This window comes from Dermacentor silvarum, chromosome 9, assembly GCF_013339745.2.
Source record: "Dermacentor silvarum isolate Dsil-2018 chromosome 9, BIME_Dsil_1.4, whole genome shotgun sequence".
Taxonomy (NCBI): Eukaryota; Metazoa; Arthropoda; class Arachnida; order Ixodida; family Ixodidae; genus Dermacentor; species Dermacentor silvarum.
The window spans coordinates 122,752,622-122,774,221 of record NC_051162.1 but is presented as its reverse complement, the minus strand read 5'-3'; the positions used below and the strand labels follow the sequence as shown (position 1 = coordinate 122,774,221).

At 47.9% G+C, this 21,600-nt stretch overlaps 1 protein-coding gene across 1 annotated transcript in view; it reads left to right on the top strand.

The window, feature by feature from the left end:
* LOC119463878 (uncharacterized) overlaps nt 1-21,011 on the top strand; it is a 57,494-nt gene extending 36,483 nt beyond the window's left edge. The window contains exon 5 of the mRNA XM_037724699.1: nt 20,848-21,011. Within this exon, the coding sequence (XP_037580627.1) occupies nt 20,848-21,011 (164 nt within the window). The remainder of the gene's footprint in view (nt 1-20,847) is intronic.
* The last annotated feature ends 589 nt before the right edge of the window (nt 21,012-21,600 follow it).

Sequence of the window (21,600 nt, the reverse complement as noted above, 5' to 3'; positions counted from 1 at the left end):
ACGTGACCACCTTCCAACCCTTCACAAACAGCTTTTTTTCAACTTTGACACTCCTAATGCGAAAGCATTAAAAATACACTCGGAGAAAACCCCACTCGCTTCAAATATAGTCACTTTCCATTGTTCTCTCTCGACGTCGCCAAGGGGTGCTATAAAGTGAAACTATTCCACTCTGTTTCCATTCTATTTCTGCCATTAGCGCTCTATGATTGGCCAAATGTTATTTCATTTTGCTTTTCTGTCACGTGACGTCACAACTGCGAAAACTCCGCGACCGATACGACTCATGCACGGACGTTGCATGAGTTGGGCGAACAAAAGAATGAAAAGTTATTTCTGATTGTACTTCGTTTCGCCATTAGCACTCCGCTATCGGTCAAAATTTTGCGGGATCTGCCTAGTTCGCATGACTGACACGCAACGACACTCAACCGCGAAACCTCAGCACGTAAAAATGACGCGTATGCAGTTAAAGTTGCGTAAGCGTCATCACTGCGTCCGAATGATATATTTGTGGGAAAACGCCTTGGTCCCGCGGTCCACTGCCACAGCTCCAGTCCCGGGCGGCCGCGCCCGAGGGCGCCCAGCCGCAGCTCGCGCGTCCGTCATCTTCCTCATCGACAGTTGGCTCTTATGTCACTATTCACGTCAGCGTTTCCACACTGCCCCTCCCTCTGCGAGGGAATTGACGGTACTGGCTGGCAACACGGCGGTCGATCGAACCCGGCGGCACGGACGACGAGAGATGCCGAGTCGCCATAGGTGACGACGCTACGCGCTCGCTGAGCACGGCCATGATCACAACGCAAGACACCCAACAACAAAAGACACACACACACACACACACACACACACACACACACACACACACACACACACACACCGCTGCTCCGCGTTGCAAAATCACTCGCTCACTCCGCCACGTCGACACAGCAAGTAGACCCCAAGGCGCAAAACGAGGAGCGACGAGTCGGCGGTGGGTGGTGTAGTTGGTCGTCGGCACAATGGGTGCAAGCATTCACTAGCGCCATTCCTTCCTCCGTGGCCAGCGCTTTTCCTCGCAGCTGCACTGCGAAGGCGTTGGCGGCACTAACCCACGGTGGCTGGCAGCGACGGCTTGACACTCCTACCGGCGGGCGAACCTTGGAGACATACTGCACCGAACGAGGATCGGCGGAGCCGTCAAGGCCGAGTCACCGAGGTCTTCCAGGAACCCGCAGGCCATAAACCTGACTGGCTTCCATGACGGACTGCTCGCGAAGACTGAGTGAACCAGGTGGTGCAGCTTCGGAGTTGAGGTCTTGCACACACCAAAACCCCTAAACCATCCCCTGCCGCAAACCTTGTCTATTTTACTTCTCCGACCTCGTTCTGACGAGTGAAAACAGCAGGTCGCCGGAAGGAGCCACCACCCGCTCAATGCCTCGCCACCGGAGACCACACCGCATCGCAGCAGAGAACCAGAGAACCACGCACCGAGGGACGGAGCCGCTCTTGAGGTGTTGGCGCGATCGCGCGCAAGATGTCACCTGCGCTGGCGATGCCCTTCTCGAACGGCGGCGCCGGGAGCTGCAGCAGCGCGTATAAGACCGCGCCACCACCAGGACCCAAGCCAGGCTCGATGACGGCGACGGAGGAGGAACCGGCGTAATCGCACGTCATCGAACGCCAGAGGTGCAGTGCGCACCGCGAAAATGGTCACGCGCTATGGCCGGATTGGAGTCGCTACTATAGCCGTGGAACGGGTGCCTCCAGCTTTCCCCATGACCATGGTTCGTCCCGGAACGCAGCCGGGGCCCCACGTTGGGCGCCAATGGGGGAAAACGCCTCGGTCCCGTGGTCCACTGATGCAGCTCCAGGCCCGGCCGGACGCGCCCAAGGGCGCCCAGTCGCCGCTCGCGCGTTCCTCGCACCACAGCTCGCGCGTCCGTCATCTTCCTCGTCCACAGTTGGCTCTTACGCCACTATTCACGTCAGCGTTCCGCATATACATTTCCAGGGACTACCCCGCCTTGAAATGAAGATGGCTGCCCACCGAATCGCTTTTACACCAGCTACTAAAAGCTGCCGGTGAGGATGGATTTCTTTGCATATGATGCAATTTGTTGCTTGGCAGTGTAACGTTGTCAAGCCCTTTCGCCACGTAGTGACATCGCTCGGACAACTCCTTGCTGAATGCCCGCTGTAGCGGCATTTTTAACTCCCCGTTGCACGCCACGGCGCTTTTTGCACGCCGCGGGCAAATCACAAACGCCGGCACCACACTACTCACCAAGTTATCTACTTTCACTGCGATAGCTCGGCCTCACTGAAGCCCTGCTCACTGCTGGGGCGGTATTTTGTAGCGATGCGTTATGCTTTATTCGGTACTAGTCTTATCATCCATCGATCACGGCCGGCTGATCCCGTTGAAAACGTGAGCGGACCGTCGCTCTGACCATTGACCAGGCGCGCAAATCGCGAAAAGGCATTGGCATCGGAAAGGCATCGCTACAAAATACAGGCCCTGTTCGCTCTCGCCTCTTGCTAGCACAATAACAAAATCGCGTAAATGTAGGCAATGCTATTTGCCTTGAAAGCAAACCAAAGCAGATTCCCAGCCGAACCATGCTAGACGTTCGCAGGATGCCTTCTACTCGCACTCAAGACAAATGCGTGAGTCCGAAGCCTGTTTTCAGTCCTTTAGAAGACGGAATTTTCGAGTTACGTTCCTCGGCGTTATCTTTTGCGCGTTCTGCCGGCGCCAGGAACACACTCCCATGTTATCACTCTTGGCAATCGCCCATCGCGTTTTAGACAGGTGTGAGTACCGAAAGAAGGTATATGTTGCTGCGGGGCCACAAAAAACGTCACAAACTTGTCCCTCTAAGATTCATTACACGCCAAACTAACTTTGTCAGCACGGCCGAGCTGCTTATCGCTAACTGTCACAGCGCGCTGTCCGGCCAGCGTGCCTCAAAAGTTCCCCAAAAAGTAACGAAATTACTTTTCAGTAATGTCTGGCGTCAGAGAAAGCGGCACAAACTTCTCCTATCAAGATGCCCTACACTACTCAACATGGCCGAGTTGGTTCTCGCTAACTGCGTCACAGTGCCCTGTGCGACCAGTGTGCCTCAGCAGAACCGAAATAAGTTACAATAATCCCCTAGGAAGCGTCGGAAACATGTCCCAGCACGAATCATTAACTCAAATTAACTGCGCCAGGACAGCCGAGCTGTTTTTCGCTAACTGCGTCTTCTCGGTCCCGTGCCGTAAGCCTAATTGCGTCGTAGACTGCAAAACAAAATTTCTCACCTTGCCGTAGTCGAATAGTGCAGTGTTGTCTTGTCCCAGTGCAGAAGGAACGCAAGAATACGCCGTCAGCCCAAGAAACCAAGCTACATTAAAAAAAGAGAGAGAGAGAAATAGACGGATCGCCGCAGGCGAGCGCTCAAACGCGCGCGCAGCCGCCCTCGCTCGCCTCGGTCTGGCGGATGACGCATGCATCTGGCGCGTCATTGGCCTGTCGCTAGGTAAGGTAAGAAAAATAAGTCGCAAAGTTTAAATTCATTTATACGCAAAACGTTTTAGTTTTCGCGGCAAAGAATTTAAAAAATAAATCAATGTCTGTTAACTTAATTTCACTTTCTTTTTGTCGATGCTCGCGGCAGCTAACGTTCGGCATCAATACTATAGCGTGGCGTATGGTGACGTGTTTCCTGTTGGCAGTTTTTGCCAAGTGTCCCCTCTTGTTGAATTTCTTTCTCTATGGCCCCATGATTATGTCGGCTGTTACGTCAATTGGACGTCAGTGGATTTGAAAACTCTTTGATCTATACGGCACCAATATAACTGTAATGCTACTGAAAGTGAGCCGCTCAAATCCTAACAGAAGCAGAGACGAACGAACCTCGTCATTCCTGTTGCTGTCCAAGTTCGCACGTTTTCCCCTTTCAGTAACAATGAATCCCTGCCAACTTGCTGAACGCTGAGTGTTGCAAGGTAACTGTGCCCCCGTCCGCGTGTGTTAGAAAAATGTGCGGATATTGACGTTTGTGATTTTATTTAAGGCGCTTCTCTCGCGTTTCTGCACTATTAGAGCGCGTTAGGTTGCTGCCCGGAAGTGGAACGGCCCTGCCTCCGGAGACGCCGCAGAGAACATGTCCTGGCTGCGACCCCGGATCCAGAGAACTCTCTCCTCAAAGAGCATCTCGAGCACCACAAGTCCTTATAAACAAGGTAAGAGCAGAGCACGCCGTGAAAACAGACACAATCCCCTTATTATAGTGGCGGTGACAGCACGCTGACTCCAGCCATCCGCAAGTGAAATGAAAACACGGTAGGTCTCAACGTCCGTCACCTCGTGGAGGAAGGTGAAGGAATAAAGACATTCCGGGTTGAATACGGGCCTTAGGAGGTGGTAATGTTTGAAGACTAGGTCCGACCAGCGACCAACGTCAAAGAGACATTCAACTCACTGTGGAGCTTCTCGTGCGAAGCTTCTATAGTGAGCCCTTACGTAGCGCCCTTCCCCTTATACTCTCCCAAGTAGGCCTAGAGCCACCATTACAATAAATTGTTTTCTTTCTCTCTTTCTGGTTACATTTTTAACGCGTTATCATTTTCACGGTACTTCACGGACATTCCGGGGGCAATGTATGTATGTATGTATGTATGTATGTATGTATGTATGTATGTATGTATGTATGTATGTATGTATGTATGTATGTATGTATGCATGCATGCATGCATGCATGCATGTACTATCGTGAGCAATATGAGTTCGAACACGCGAGCTCGTGGAAAATAGCCCCGAACCCTACATCGGCCGATTTGCAGCGGCCGCTTTTGGAAACAAATTGGAAAGGGCGCCGCGCTTCCGCTGGCTGTTCACACTCCCGCCTCGATATCATTGCTGCAAAACGGTAGCTTGTAGCATGTCACTGGCCGCTAGCGGTGATATCAATTCACATCAACGCGCACAGCTACATCAAATGACCCATCAGGCTATGCAGCTGCTGAGATATCGGCTGTGACGTAGACTGCCATAATGCACAGGTCATGCTTGTATTAAATCTAGGCGGTGTTGGCTGAGCGTTCGGATACGCCACTTTTATCATTTTTTTTTGTACGCTAGCGAAGCGGGAGTGCCAACAGTTAGCACAAGAGCGCCCCTCCTTTCCCCTCCGGTTTCGGCAGCGCCATCCATGTATGACGCTATCTAGGTTTTGAGGCTATTTTCCACGCGCTCCCGTGTTCGAGCTCATATTGCTCACGATAGTTTGTATGCATCTATGTATGCATCTGTGTATGCATGCATGCATGCATGCATGTATGTATGCATGTATGTATGTATGTATGTATGTATGTATGTATGTATGTATGTATGTATGTATGTATGTATGTATGTATGTATGTATGTATGTATGTATGTATGTATGTATGCATCTATGTATGTATCTATGCATGTATGTAGGTATGAATGTATGTAACCATTTTGCTACCTACCTTGGTCACGCGTTCAGGCACGCTGGCGTTCTGCTCGCTGGTCAGGTCAGTAGTACAGTAGGTCGTGGTCTGGATACATGGCGTGCATGAGTCTGGATAAGCGAAGGAACATTTCTCAGCGTTCGCAGCCACCCGCGCACCACCCTTCTGATTTCGGAGGCCACGCGCGTACTTCGTGGCAGTGCCTATCTGCCAAGAAAAACTACGGGGTATGCTTAGAACTTCCTAAGAATGCCAAGGCGAAAGCCTACTTGGACCCTCTGCTGATCGGCTGTTGAACTCCTTGTTCACCTCTCAAGGCGGCTCGTCTTGCACGTGCATCAGCGCCCTCTTTCTCCGCCAATTCTGCATTCCCAGAACGCCTGCGTCGCATTAGGGCCGTAAGTTGCTCTCGTCGGGCCACTTCCGCAGCTTCATCCAAAGCCGCTTCTTCCCGACGGCGGTTACGACGAGCGGCATGTCGAGGGAAATGTCAGCGGCGACGCCCGTAGAACGTTCTGGAAATGGCGGCAGCACGCTCGCACGCCTCTTCCGCCGTGGCGTACTTGCACAGAGTGCGACTACACTCTAAAAAAAGTTCACACCCTTTGGGTTGTATCTTGTCCCCAAACAATAATCGTCGTCTGCCTTGCTTGCGTTTTCTTTCTTGAAAACTCGGCGCTCGCTGTTTTCCTGTCGAGAATGCAATGTCACGTTGATAACGCGCGTGACCATGGAGGAAGGAAACCCAAGGAGAGGCCCTGGCCAGCACGAACATATTGGAAAAGGTGTGGCGGAAGTCACGTGTTGTTTCTCGCAAAGGAGCACTGGGACGGGTACCCCAAATGTCAACGTTGCCATGGCAACCGCGCTCCTGAAGCTTTTGCTGCTGCTCTCGGTCTCTGAAAAGTGAGATAAGATTTTTCCGTCGGTGTCTTTCTCGCAACACCTTTTGTTCGCGAGAAAAGCTGACTTTGGAGTGCGGTGCGTAAGCTTGAAAGTTGTGCATTGTGTCTGTGAGTATGAGTGTTAGCCAGCAACAGATGCACTCAAGCAATCACGGCCCGGGTCTTCGTCGTCTCTTCAACGTGCCACGGAAAAACAGAGGAGCGCGTCTGCTTCACTATAAAATTGCTACAGAAGTTTCGTAGGCTTTGTTTTGACGCGAGTCGGCAGCACACACTTCCGGCGGCTCGTAACAATGCAAGTTCAAAGTTCGTGCCCATCTGTTCCGGCGAGCTGCAGAACCCCAGATTGGAGGTGCAAATAGAGGTGGCACACCAACATGGCTGCACTTCCGGCTTCAAAAAAGTAACGTCAGGGCCTCTCCTGTTTTGTTTCCTTCCTCCATGCGCGTGACTAGGAAGTACCGGGCTCCCAGCGTTAGAGAAAGGAAATGCGGACAAAACAGATGACCATTATTGTTTGGAGACAAGAAACCACCCAAAGGGTGTAAACTTTTTTTTTTAGAGTGTAGGGCCTGGCGCGTCGTCACCCATAGCGATGTGGAATGAAGCTCTGAGCCTAAGCGGCTACGTATACAGGCGTGCGAGCGTGCTGCCGCCGTTTCCAGAACGTTCTACGGGCGCCGCCGCTGACATTTCCCTCGTCTTCCCCAGCGCCGTCACCGCGCTTGCCCTCAGTGATCCTGCTGTGCTGTCGCTGACATTTCGGCCTCCTCCACGCAAGTAGAGAAATTTTGTCTCGACGCTCGTTCGACCATAGACGATAGCGTTTCCATGAACCCAACAACTGGCTTTGGGCTCGACAAGCCAACGTGACTCGACATTGTTGGGTTCATGTGAATGTAGCTTAAGCTTATTGAGGGAGTGTTCTAGCATCCACAAGGCAGCAGAAGCACTACTGCACTTTTTGTAGGGGACTGGACAGTGCGACCGCTTGTGACTCTCAGTTAACATACCTCGGCGAGGGTGTCCACACTGACTTTGGCTTCTTTTCTTATAATTGTTTCCACCCTCCTTAGTATAGTGTATCATAATTACTCAGAAAACTTTTCGCGACCGGGCTGTTTGATGTATGCATGTCAATTCCAGGACATGCTGACTTCTGAATGGCATCTTTCTCGGAGAGCAAGGACACTACAAAGACTAGTCTGGTTAGCAGCGCCCCACCTGTGACAGCGCCCCACCTGTGATTCATTATTTATTCAAAGTTTTCGTATTATTATCTGAGCGGTAATGACAATGTTTGAAACCAAGCCACGTTTGAAACAAACATCGCAGTCCACACGCCGGCGTTCTCATAGTGACACCGTGCTCCTTGGGAAACTTGCAAGGACGGTAGCACCCGACTTCATTCCAGGTAAAAATTTAGGAAAATTCATGGCGGCCTCGGTAAAACTCAATTCCTTTTCATTTCCCTCGTTCACGGTATGGCTTTCTTTCTCTCTATCCCAAAGCGTACTGATACATTATTTTATTTTGCATGACAAAGAAGTGTGCACTGGTATTAATAATTCTCTAGTGGACTACTCATAAACATAGCCGCGAGCGCCACGCTCCAACGATTTCACGAGGCAATAACACAGAAAGCCCAGAGTGAAGGTGCAGCCGAGGCAAACCGCGCAGCTGAAATTTACCGTGACGTTCCCGCGTCGCTCGGACCAATGAAACTGGCACCGAGGGACGCAGGAAATGTCCAAGAGATGTTGCCTGCTTCGAACAAGTCATTATTCGTTAGAGAAGCGTGATTAATTACTCTCCTGTGGAAAACCAGGAGAAAGGGTCGGCGACTGGAAAATAGGACCCCTTCTGTGATTGCCCACGGCTTCGCAAATGGAAAGCACGACACTGCTGCGTGCTGCATTTGTTCTCAAAGTGCGCGTCATAGCAACCGACCTCAGTTAGGATCGAAAGTTTCCTTGGGATTACTTGTTGGATCCTATTATTGTCCAGTCAAAGGGCACATGACATTTGGCTATGGCGAACGGAGCGATGTTATCGAATATTTAGCGCAATCGATCCCTCGATCGTAGCGGACCTATAGGGTTCGCGGACTGCGTAACATATTTTTCAACCTCATAGTTACGCTCTTTGATGCTTTTCATGCTTTCTCTACATTCTACTTATATACTTTGCTTAGCTAGCCGAAAAACGCGTGAGCCATATAGTCTGTGACACAGCACTTCAAAGCACGCGTTCATTCGGTATTCAAGACCGCTCGAAAGGAAGGTGCCTATGCCTTTCTGGGATAATGATTCCGGTTTGAAACAATAGGGCTTGAAAATAAATAGCCGACACGGAAACGAGCAAAGGCCCAAACAAGCTTGAGAAATATAGGTGATAGAATCTTTAGCTGCGGAAAGCATTGGTTCTCTCTGATATTCACAAAATAAAATGCCCACACAACACCACATGTTCAGATTAGGCACCTGAACGGCCCCTTCGGAGCCTGGCACCTAAGGCGCGTATTGTCGCTTAGACATACAATGAAAGCCACTAAATTATTGTGTGCCAATTTCCCTCAAGACACTAAATCAAATTTCGAAGCCTAACACCCGACAATATCTCCAAAACATACGGAAAGTGTGACGGTCAACTCTCACACCATGAGAAATCGCTAGGGTAATTTTGTTCTTATTTTATTTCCTCATATCCCTGTTAAGTTGCGCTGAGTACAGTTTGGTCATCTTAAAATATTAAAAGAACAATATCGACCCGGGAGGGTTAAATATGCACTATGGAGAACCACGACAGATCGGTATAGACTGGTGAACTATTATTTCAAAACAATTCGTTTATTCATTCGGCGGAAAAGTGTCGACCATTACGTTTGTCATTGCCTTCGACATATGTTTCATACTGGGCAAGGGAATAAGGTTTCCCATATGAATCACTTAGTTGGCACAACCCTTGTGGAATGAGATTAAGACGTACCGATTACTAAATACAACTTATGTTTATACTTAAGTTTATAGTGACATACAGTAAAAAAAAAAAAGGAAAGAAGCTTGAACGAAGGATGTCTCCACGCTCAACCAAATTTGTTCCACATAGCTTCCACTTAGTAAGGGAGACATATTTTGCAAACATGGCTGACTTAATTGATAGAAACATTATGGCATGGGATTATTAGCGTTACGAAGAAAGCTTACACATCTCTCATGTTACATCAGAGGCTGGAAGTGCGTTGCATGAGTTGACATGCAGGATCTAAAATAATGTTATGTTGTTTCACTGAAAGACACCAACTTTCGAAGGTAACGCTGTCTGAATGTCCTGTTCTTGCTCTTGGTTCGTATCTAAAGTGAACGCTTTCCAGGTGCAAGACGGCTACAAAACATTCCTGCACGAATTGAAAATTAGCGTTTGCTGGGAAAGCAATCGGAACCAAACGAAGGAATGTGACGGGTGTTCCTAAAAAAAAAAAAGCCCTGCGGTGCCGTTTTTGTCGGGACCAGAGACCTTTGCTACGCTGGAGTTCGTGTTGTTAATAGGCAAGCTAGGGAAGTCTGTCGGCGATAACTTGACTTGAGTGAGTCAGTTTGTCTTGAAGCTATATATACGAAGCACGATGAAATAAGAACCCCCAAACACAAGCCCAAACAACGCTATAGTGGTGTATGTTATGGTCTAGCGCGAGTCTTGCTCTGTAAGCTGTGTCTTCATCCCCAAAACGATCTGCCGAGTAGGTCTTTACATTTACTTTACCAAAGATACACACAGCCAGTCGTGCGCGTTTTTGTTTAGGGCTAGGCCAGTGGTTATGTGCTTGTATACTCGTCCTTGTATGATGTATGTATTGTATTGTATGTATCATACAAGTATACTTGTATGATGATGATGATGATGATGATGATGATGATGATGATGATGACAAGACACATACCGGGCTGTTACTTTCTCTATGATGTCAAACATAGGCATTATACGGCATGATCATTTCTAAACTTCGCGGAATTTAAAAAAAAAAATTTTTTGGCGCGTAGCACTATTCCATTCCTTGAGCTAAATATTCAGAGCGGACATTACTTGCACGAAAAATCAAAACACATACTCAATTATTTGACGAAAACTCACTAATTAACTTCTCAAATAATTACATTAAGGCACATATTGCAATTTATTATATGTCTTGGTTAGCGTGCAAGGCATATTCACTGGGAACAAATTTTGTAGATTGCACATGTTTCGAGAAATGCGCCATCGAAATGCCGTTGAAAAGGCCCCGTTGTTAATCCACTTAATTTTTATCAAAAGGCTCCTTTATGCATTGAAGCATAACAATGACTGGAACGTCGACGGATTTCTTCGCACACTTTGGCAATGAATATCTCGAAACTGGTGTCATGCTGGATATCCGTTCTAAGTGGATACGCCCTGCAATCTAACCGGCTACAATTCCTAGTTTGCAATATGCACCGTTAAGTAATTACTTAAAAAGTGAATCAGTGAATTTCCATTATTTATACGAATACGCGTTTTTCATTTCTCGTGCAATCAAGGTCCGCCTCGCGGGATATTCTAGCTCAAGAAATGAAGTTACGCTATCTGCAAAAGGTGACGCTTAAAAAATTCTGTAAAACTTCAACATGATCAGTCAATATATATATATATATATATATATATATATATATACATATATAATGAACGAGAAAAAAAGAGAACCATGCAAGGGGCCCGATTATTATTAATCATATCATAAGAAGCCAACAAACAATGACACCAAGGTCGACATAGAACATAGGGGAAATTACTTGTACTTACTAATTGAATTAAGGAAATGATTAATTAAAAGAACATAAAAATGGATGAAAAAAAAACAACTGTTCGCAGGTGCTGAACGATCCCACGCCTTCACAATACGTGTGCGATGCTCTTACCATTGAGCTACCGCGGAGCCGTCTTCCCATCCACTTTCTGGGGTATTTATGTGTTTACAACTAGAACTAATCCTGGGAGTGTTAGCCAGCGCCACCACTCACAAACCATGGCGGCGGATGTGGAATATACTTTCTGCCGCAGGCGTCACGAGCACTTGATCTGGATAACACTCTCAGGGTTAGTTCTAGTTGTCAAAACATAGATTTCCCAGAAAGTGGATGGGAAAACGGCTCCGCGGTAGCTCAATGGTAAGAGCATCGCACGAGTAATGCGATGACGTGGGATAGTTCACCTGTGGACCAGCGCGGGTCCATCGTAACGCGTCGTAACTTTCCTGAGACGCCTACACAAATCAGAATGCATAACAGATAAAGTCGCACCGGTGTCCACCAAAGCTTAAACGTGCACACCTTCAACAAACACGGACATCATATTACAAGGGTGCACTGGAGGAATTGTAGTCCTGTCGGTGAATGCAGTTTTTCCTCCGAAAACTGCATTACTTAGTTTTCCGGTTGGCGGTCAGAGGTATGAGGCAGGCCGAAGCGGTGACGAGGAGCGGCGGAAGGGCGAAGGTGATCGGCGTCTGGTGGTGCAGTAACCATTCGGCGTCTCGGTGGTTGCGGGCGAAGATGGGGAACGGCGCGGAGGGGAAGCGTAACGACGGCTTTGGTATGAGGCCCCACCAGAATACGCATCGCGTTCACACAGGTCGTACCCGCGACGCTCATCTTGTTGGCGCTTGCGGCAAAAACGTGATATATGGATACGATAACCACAGTAATAGACAGTTTTAGTTTAACGTTAGCGTAATAGCGGGGTTAATGGAAGTAGCGTTACCGTTCCGCAAACGCACTTTGCAGAAAGAGAGTTTTAGTATAGCATGATAGCGTAGTTTACGTGCGGGACGCTATTCCATTACGCTTTGAATTTCGCATACATAGGGCACCTAAGTCTATGTGTGTGTGCGTCCGGAAAGTGCGAGAGGCATCGCAATGGAAGCCAGGAGCGCGTTGTATTTTTACTTCCCATGTCCGACGATCTGCAGCGAAACAGGCAAGCAGTACAAGCTGTCTACCATAGCCTCCGAAATGTTCCCATCTCAGAGGCCATATGCCGTCGTCGCGCCTATCTCCCGACTTCAGCGACAGATGGCGCTCGCATCTCGGAGAAAATTTCTCTCGTTAGGCTTAGGCGCGTTCGAAACGAGAAGCGATCTCGAAAATTCCTCAAGATTATCCATAACACACTCTCGGCGAAGTGGCATGAGACTAAGCAAAAGCTGTTTACGCAGTCATTTGCTACGAACGAAGTGAATTCTAGAAAAACAACGCCAAATTCAGTTCGAAGCGGGCGACCGGGACCGCCGCCATGTTTTACGTAAACTACGTAAACCACGCTAACACGGTAACGTTAACTCTGAGAAATAGCGTGCGCACGGTAAACGGTATGGGTAGTTTAGCGTTCTGCGCATGCGCATTTCGATCCCGCTATTGCGGTACGCCCGCTATTCCGGTAACCACGCTAAACTAAAACTGTCTAAAACTAAAACTGTCTAAAACTAAAACTGTCTAGGTAGGACAAGACGGTCGCCAAGGCGGGTAGTAGGGGGCGCTCGGTGCGCTGTGAGATAGTGTGGTCAGATGGGGCGATGACGGCTCAAGTGGTAATGAGGGGACATTGGCCCGAGGAGCGACACCAACCTGCGCTTATGTGGGTAGAGGCAACGTTGAACATACACTAGTTGGAGGCGCGGTAGCAACCTGCGCGTATGTTGGTAAGGTGCGAGGGGCCGGAGGGTCCACATGCGCAGAGCAGGTCATTGACGCAAGTTCCTCTCTGATGACGTCGCGCAATGTTGCACCAGGAATCACCAACGGAGATGACAAGCAAAGTGATTGTAGTTCTTTGCGTATGATCGCCCGGATCATCATACGCAAGTCAGCGTTTGCCGCAGAACGGTGTTCGCTGAAGTCTGCCTGCCAGCGTACGGACTCGAGCTCGTCGAGGCGCTGGCACGTCAAGACGATGTCAGCGACGGTAGCCGGGTTCTTGATGGCGAGCGCGTTGAAGGCCACAGTCCCAATACCTTTAAGAATGTGGCGTATCCTGTATGACTAAGCCATGGGATCATTGACATGGTGACAGAGTGCAAGCAGATCCTCGATGCACGATGTGTAGGACTCGCCGGAGTGTTGTTTGCGAGCATCCAGGGTTTTCTTCGCAATGGCGGAGTGAACCGCTGGCGTGCCAAAAACTTGCCGAAGCTGCTGCTTGAAGTTCGTCCAATCGGACAAATCAATCTCATGGTTGAAAAATCAGGTCTTCGCCACACCGGTCAGGTAGAACGAGACTTGGTGGAGCTTGTGGAGATCACCCCACCGATTAGCAGAGCTTACGCGCTCGTAATCATCCAGCCAATCCTCAGCATCTTCACCGCGAAGACCAGGGAACATATGGGGATCACGCTGGTGGCCGCTGATGATCACAGAAGGTGCGGCTTGTGGAGGTGGGATGGTAGGGGTAGAAGCGCCAGGCTGCTCGTCCTGCGACATGCTGGCGGCAGTGGGCACAAGCGGCGACCTTAACGAAACTCCAGGGAGTAGGCCAGGGGTGTAGCGGACGGGGACCAAGAAGCACCACCATCACTTGTGACGTCACAGTAAGGGCGGACCTTTACTGAGCCAGAGAGACGACACGGCGAAGAAGGGCGGCGTCCACAACCGGCATGAACAGCCTCCGGCACAGTCCACGCTGATGATGCGCCCGCACGCGCGATGATGAAGGGCACATGCATGATGATGATAATGTAGAGATGATGAAGTGCAGAATACATGCCCACAATACATGTATATGGACTGATCATGTTGAAGTTTTGCAGAGTTTATAAGCGTCACCTGTTGCAAGATAGCGTAATTCCATTTCTTGTGCCACAATATCACGAGAGGCGGACAATAATTGCACGAGAAATGGATACACGTATTCATATAAGTAATGAAAATTCACTAATTCACTTTTCTATCTATCTAATTAAATTATGGGGTTTTACGCGCCAAAACCACGATCTGAATATGAGGCAGGCCGTAGTGGGGGACTCAGAAAATTGAGACGACCTGGGGTTAATTAACGTACACCCAAATCTAAGTACACGGGTGTTTTAGCATTTCGCCCCCATCGAAATGCGGCCGCCGTGGCCGTGATTCGATCCGGCGACTTCGTGCTCAGCAGCCCGACACCATAGCCACTGAGCAACCACGGCAGGTTTTTCTATCTATCTATCTATCTATCTATCTATCTATCTATCTATCTATCTATCTATCTATCTATCTATCTATCTATCTATCCAATATATATATATATATATATATATATTATATAGATATAATATATCTATCTATCTATCTATCTATCTATCTATCTATCTATCTATCCAATATATATATATATATATATATATATATATATATATATATATATATATATATTATTGCAAACGGTGTTCGTTATTGTAAGCGATGAAACCAGCGCTGAGCAGTGTTTACCTAGCGCTAGCTTAAGGAAGGTAGGAACCCAGAGGTTTGTGGCCTTCGTATTCTTCACATCAGGGGTAAATCTGCAGTAGCGCCGCGTAATCCAATATATAACAGAGGCAGAGAACAGCAGACCACTAAACACTTCAAACTAATGTATACGAAGACTGCCATCTCAGTGAGTGCTATACGCAATTGCTTTCATTGCTTTTTTTTTTTTTCGCTGTGAAGTCGAAAATGGGAATAATACGTCTTGGCCACTTATTGCTGCTTTTCACTTATACGATAGAGCACTGAACCGTCTTCATTGGGTTTTATTTCCAGCAATTATCACGTGCGCGCGTGCCTAATCGTCACATACAAGACGAAAGGCTCGCTACAGGCTCTGCATCTCGTACTACAGTAAAGCGAAAACACCTTAAGCGTAGTATGAGCTGGGACAGTGGATTATTATCGCACACAAGCGAATGGCGAGATATGCAGGCGTGGTGTGCGCATTTTCGTTTATCGAAACCTGTGTTGATCACAATCCTAGAGGAATATGGACAATGATTGCCGGCTAAACAATCGATGCAGCATTCTCAATTGGCGTACAGGCCGAGCGAGAGATGAAGGCAGTCAACGTGCTGGTAAACAAGGCTGTGTGCTTCGCTGTGAGTGTTCACAGTTTGCCGTGTACGTTAACTCTATGAGGGTTGTGTGCGAGGCTGTTTGTTCATGCCCGTCGCGATGGATGAGTACCTGCACAGCGTTCTGCTAACGAGAACGAGGACACGGGATAAACTCCCGGCCGTGGCGGCCACATTCCAATGGGGAGGCGTAGTTCAAGAAGTATTGTGTCTACTCAGCTTCTCCTGGAATTAATTACCATACACTATTGACGAATGCGCCAAAGTTATACAATTTCATTTTGAGGCGCCGCACAGTCCATTGGCAAAACTCATGATGGTCGGAGGAGGCATCATGCATTTGTAAACTAAATCAGCATAATCAGAGAGTACTAAAAGAAAGAAAGAAAGAAATATTGGGAAGGCTTAGGAGAGAGGATCAACGTCGAATATCTCAGCAACCTTCGTATTGCAGATGAAATTGTCCTGTTCAGAAACACTGGAGATGAATTGCAACGGATGATTGAGGACCTTAACCCAGAGAGTGTGAGAGGGGTTGAAGAATTATATGCAGAAGACAAAGTCAATGTTCAATAGTCTGACCAGGATCAAGAATTTATGATCGCCAGTCAGCATCTAGAGTCTGTGCAGAAGTACATTTATCTAGGTCAATTACTCACAGGGGTCCCGGACGGCAAGCATTGCCATATACTGGCTAGGAGCTCACCACTGTCATTGAAAAGAAAAATGTACAATCATTACAGTCGACCTGTGCTGAAATATGAGGTAGAAAACTTGTATGTCAACAGAGAAGCTCGAGAACAAGTTAAGGAGTGCGCAAAGTGCGATGGGACGAAAAATGTTAGGTCTAACCTTAACAGACAGTAAGAGAGCGGTGTAGATAAGAGAGCCAACGGGCATACACAATATTCTAGCTGACATTAGGTGAAAGAAATCGAGCTGGGCAGGTGATGTAATGAGTAGGGTAGATAACCGCTGGACCATTAGAGAGACAGAATGGGTGCCAAGGCAAGGGAAGCACGGTCTAGGACGGCAGGAAATTAGGTGGAGTTATGAAATTAGGAAGTTTGCATGCGCAATTTTGAATCATTTAGCACAAGACAGGGTAATTGGACACCTTTGGGAGAGGCCTTCTTCCTGCAGTAGAAATAGAAATAGGCTGATATTGATGATGATGAATCTGACTGTAAGGCGACGCAGCACGGGTGAAATTATGGAGATAGCGGCATAAACAATTGGGATTCTGTGAAATTTTATTGAAAATAGACGAGTATTATTTTTGATGACGTCCTTAATGTTGGCCAATTTTCGCCACTTTTGCAATTGCTTTCATTTTCAGGATTTTATGAACAAATAAATACGCAATGTAACTGCAGATTGCATTAGGTAATTTGTAAAGAACTGTTAGAAGATTTCTCTAAAACATGTTCAGCTTCGTCGCCTCAGGTAGCTAAAATGGCGCCACAATGCCACTGATTTCAGGGTCAGAAAGCAGCGTTGGGCGACTTTTTTTTAAAATACGGTGGGAGGCATATCTTTACGATTTCTCGGGCCAGTACTTCTAATAGTTTGAAATTACAAAAAAATATTTGGTGGTGTACAATGCTTTAGTTCTGGAGAGACAGGTCTTCAATGTTGTAAAATGGGCAAGTCACAAAAATGCTCCTCCCCTCAAGTGAAGTACAACTTTTGTTCTGGAAATCGGTGCTGCGTCTCACAAAACAAAGGTTGATTACTTTCTACAGAGACATTTGCCCATCTCATACAATCTTCACTAAAAAAAGATGTTCGGAAGCCGCCTAAGTCTATTCTTATCTGAACACTCTGCTACGTCAACATTCGCATAAAGTGCGAAGGTCTGAGTGCTGACGCCCGTATATAATATAATACAAAATTCGAATAATAAAAATTTCAGGAGCATATAAATAATTAAACACAGAATGTATAAAAATAACAATAATAAGGATAATAAGAATGCAGATCCAATGCACATGACGAAATCTATGTAAAACGAGGCTTTAGGGCACCGAGTAATTAAATGCTACACCACCAACCGCAACCCTTGAAGGTATGTTCATTTTTATCCTGCACAATTCGTCGTTCCATCCAATGTTGATGCGTACGCACAGGAAAGTCACAACACTATTCTCATTCAATTGTTATAATAATGCGCGACAATGTTTATAAACTATGGCAAAATTCAAACACCACGTGAGGCGGATGCCAAGTGTGAGACATCTACGCACGGATGTCACGAGGATGAAGGCGACACCGAGGAAATGGGGCGGAGAGGTATAAGCCGAAATGCGTACGACTCGAAAGGCAGTGCAGAAGGTGACAATTGTCCAACCGCTCAATTGCCGCGTCTTTGGCCTATCGGAAAGAAAAGCGCACGTGCGCGTGTTGCACGGTCCTAGGAAACAAAGTGCGACGCAGAATACGGGCAGTACCATTGCAGTGCCAGCCACGGAATCACTGTACAGCAAGACTGAAGGCAAGCAATTGCACACAACCTGCCATAGTGGAAGCGGCGGAGATGATCGGTCATTCGCTCGAGCAGCAAAGAAAGTTCGTGCCCGAACTGCCAGCGGACGCACCAGCTCACGTGGATCAGAGTTCTGAAGTTGCGCATGGGCTTATTATAAGCCTGCCGGCAGTCGACCGGCACTTACCCGAGTGTGTATATGCCTCGTTAAAAGATGAATGAGTGCTTGGCACCTCGGGTTGGGCGCGTGTCCGCCGATCTTGCGAGGCTCTCAGGGCGGCGGTGCTACGCAGCACGCAGAAGCAGCAAAAGAAACGAGTTTGGTTGAAGCAGATAGAGCATAACGGCATGAAAGTATGATCACGGGCTCAACCACACGCGCACACGTGGACGGACGGTATATCGACCGGCGCTGCTAATAAGAGCACGAAGCCACTCAATAAAGCTACAAAGTGAAACAATTGCCACGCATCGATATTCGCTAGGCGAAGAACGCTGTTTCGGAAACACTGGCGGTGATTATATAGAGGGAGGACAATAGCATGCCCTGGTTCAGACTCTGTGTTATCGAACGCAGCCAACCCTTGGTTGTACAGAATACCTGTCAGCCTATAAAAGGGCGCTAAAGAAAAACGATCAATTTATATTGATAAGGTGATATTTTAATGCCTAATTATATTGATGTGCCAGTAATAGGCTGAATAATAAAGATTCCACGCTTTTTCTTTATTTCATGCCAACTGTCTAGCGGCAGTACAGTAAGTCGGCCTGACGACGCGAATGTTCAAGAAAATTTTCGTATTTGAGCTCATGTGGTGCAGTAAATGAGCTCGAAGCTTGCCGTGTTCAGTTTATGGTTTCTTTAGAATAGTATGCAGTCCACATTTACTTACGTACAGTCAACTATGGGCACGATGGGATGCAGTAAACATCTATTACGCCACGATGAAATGATTGAATGGACGTCAAGGAGGTGTCACCAAGCGTCTTTCCTCCTTGCGTGTTATCTTACTGACCAAGCCTTCTCTACCACTAAGAGTCAGTTATTTGTTATTGAGAAAGCGTAGTTTACTGACACTGCCCAATTTATATATCTCTTTTGCACCACGTTATGTATGCCTGGCCTCTGCTACTCCCTAACCTTCATATTCGACGTTGCATGTTTTGTTTTGCTATTTAATAAATGCAACATTCGGAATATAGAGATGAAACTGTACTCGTCATACTTTTTGACGCAAATCACAAGTTGGCAGACAAGTTTCTATGAGGAATTGCTGTTACAGAATCGGAATGAGATTGTGACGACTGTTATAGGATAAATAATTCCATAGTTCATGCTATGTTTCATAGTTCATGGTTAGAAGTTCCTCTTGAGGTGACCAATGGAGACCTTACGTTTGATCTTTGCTAGCGTTTCCTTTCTCGATACCACCACTTAAATCATTAAAAAAAATTCGTTGGCCCTTCCCCTACCGGGAACAGGGGTGCACGCGAATTTTGTCGTACCCTCAAAATTTGGTGTCGCGTTCCCTGGCCCGGGGTTTGCTGCCCTCCGTTGACGCTGGGTTTCGGTAAGACGGGCGGTTAACGTGGGATCCGCTGGCTGCGCTGTAACCAAGCCTTTGCTTGGGCTGCCTTGAACTCAGGAGCCGCACGGCGATCGCGAGCCTGCTCACAGCTACGTTGATGGCGGTTCTCATTGAAAGCGGCCTGTTCCGCAGCCGTCCGAACAACGCGAAGCCTTCCCATCCGTTTGCCGAGCGTACACTGAAAAGGGGACCCGACGCAACGCGCGCGAGGCCCTTTCCTTCCCTCGCCCTTGCCCCGGCGCATGCCCGTACCTGATTGGGTGCTCCCGTCACGTGTTATGGGCGCGCCACACGTGTTTCACCAGCGTTCTACTATTATCCATTCCCTACGTTTTCCTTTACTTGCCCGCGACTGTTTTTTTTTTTCTTTTGCTGTCATACCTTCAACGACACCGACACTTGTGATACAAAAAAGTTAGAGGCACTTTAGTCTCCTTACATGCACTGAATGCGAAACCATGCTGGACGTGCCGGCTATATCAACGTCCATGCTATTTCGACGTTCATGTCACCTGACATTGTCAGATAACGTCATAACTTGGTCATGTGACCTTAGAACTTAAGGTTCTTAGTCGCATGACTATGACACCTAACAGGATCACTTGGTCATATGGGCTCAAATTGCGCAAAGTCAATTTGGAGGGCAGGCCACCCAAATGTTGTGGGTGGTCCAACTCAATTGTTAGAGTGGACCAGGTCGGTTTTGCACGTGGGTCAACTCAATTTTCGAATTGGGAAAAGCCAATTTGGGGGGTGGCCCAAGTCAATTTTGGGAGTGGTAGTTTCCAAATGCTAAGGTACACCCATAGAACTCCGCGCCTTGATGAGCCTCGGTTCTTACTTCAGACGCTTTGTTCGCAATTTTGCCTAGAGTAAATCACTCCTGACACAACTCCTAAGTGGTGCCAACGACCTATGTTCATGGTCTCCTGCATCCTAAACCGCGTTCGTGACCTTACGCCGTCTCTTCAAGTCTCCGCCTATACTACGAAACGACGATTCTACCACCCCAACTGAAGTGCGTACCAATGCAGCGGTATGAGCCTTGGCGCTGTCTTTGCTCAGCGCAGACCTGGCTACCCTGAATGCTTCGTTGCTTACACCAGTCGTGCAGTGACCAAAGCGTAACGAAACTATAGCGTTACAGAAAAAGAATGCCTGGCCATTACTTGGGCACTCGGAAAGTTTCGGCTTTATTTTTAGGCCGGCCTTTCAGCCTGATAACTGACCATCAGGCCCTCTGTTGTTTGTACTCTTTAAAAGACGTGTGTCAACGCCTTGCCCTCTATGCTCTACGCATTCAAGAGTACGACGTAAGCGCAGTCTACCGCTCAGGTCGTAAGCACACTGATGCAGACGCTCTGTCACGTTCTCCGCTGCCAGCCGACACTGCCTCCGTCTCCACCTTCGAGGCAGTGTCGTCGGTCCACATCGACACCCCCACCTCAGAACAGCGCAAGTATCCCTGAGTGGTCTGTTTTTTTAGACCTCTTTTCCTGCTCACCTGCATCTCTCATCTCCCCGTTCCTGCGTCACTAAGCTGTCCATTTTGCCGCCCGAGATAACCTCTGTATCAACGCTACGAACACGATGGTCGCGAGTGGCTATATATATTATATATATATATATATATATATATATATATATATTGTGGCAAGGTTATACCGTGGACTTTGCGCTCCGATATGTGCACCTTTTTCCACACCGACCCTCAGCGTGCACACGCAGGCGTCTTCACGACGTATGAGCGCCTGCGACATCGTTGCTACTCGCGAGGAGTGTTTAGCTTTGTCCGAAAGTTTATTCCCTCGTACCCGCAATGCAACGCCGTAAATGCTCGCCTCATCCAGCTCACGGTTTATTACAGCCGATTCCGTGCCCTGCTCGTGCCTTCGACCGTGTGGGAATTTAAATGCACGGGCCGCTACCGCTAACACACGATGGCAAACAGTGGATAATTGTCGCAGCTGATCACCTTACACGGTATGCTGAAAGCGCTGCTCTATCTGCACCCACCGCCCGGGACGTTCCATCCATTCTAGTCCATCGTTTCATTCT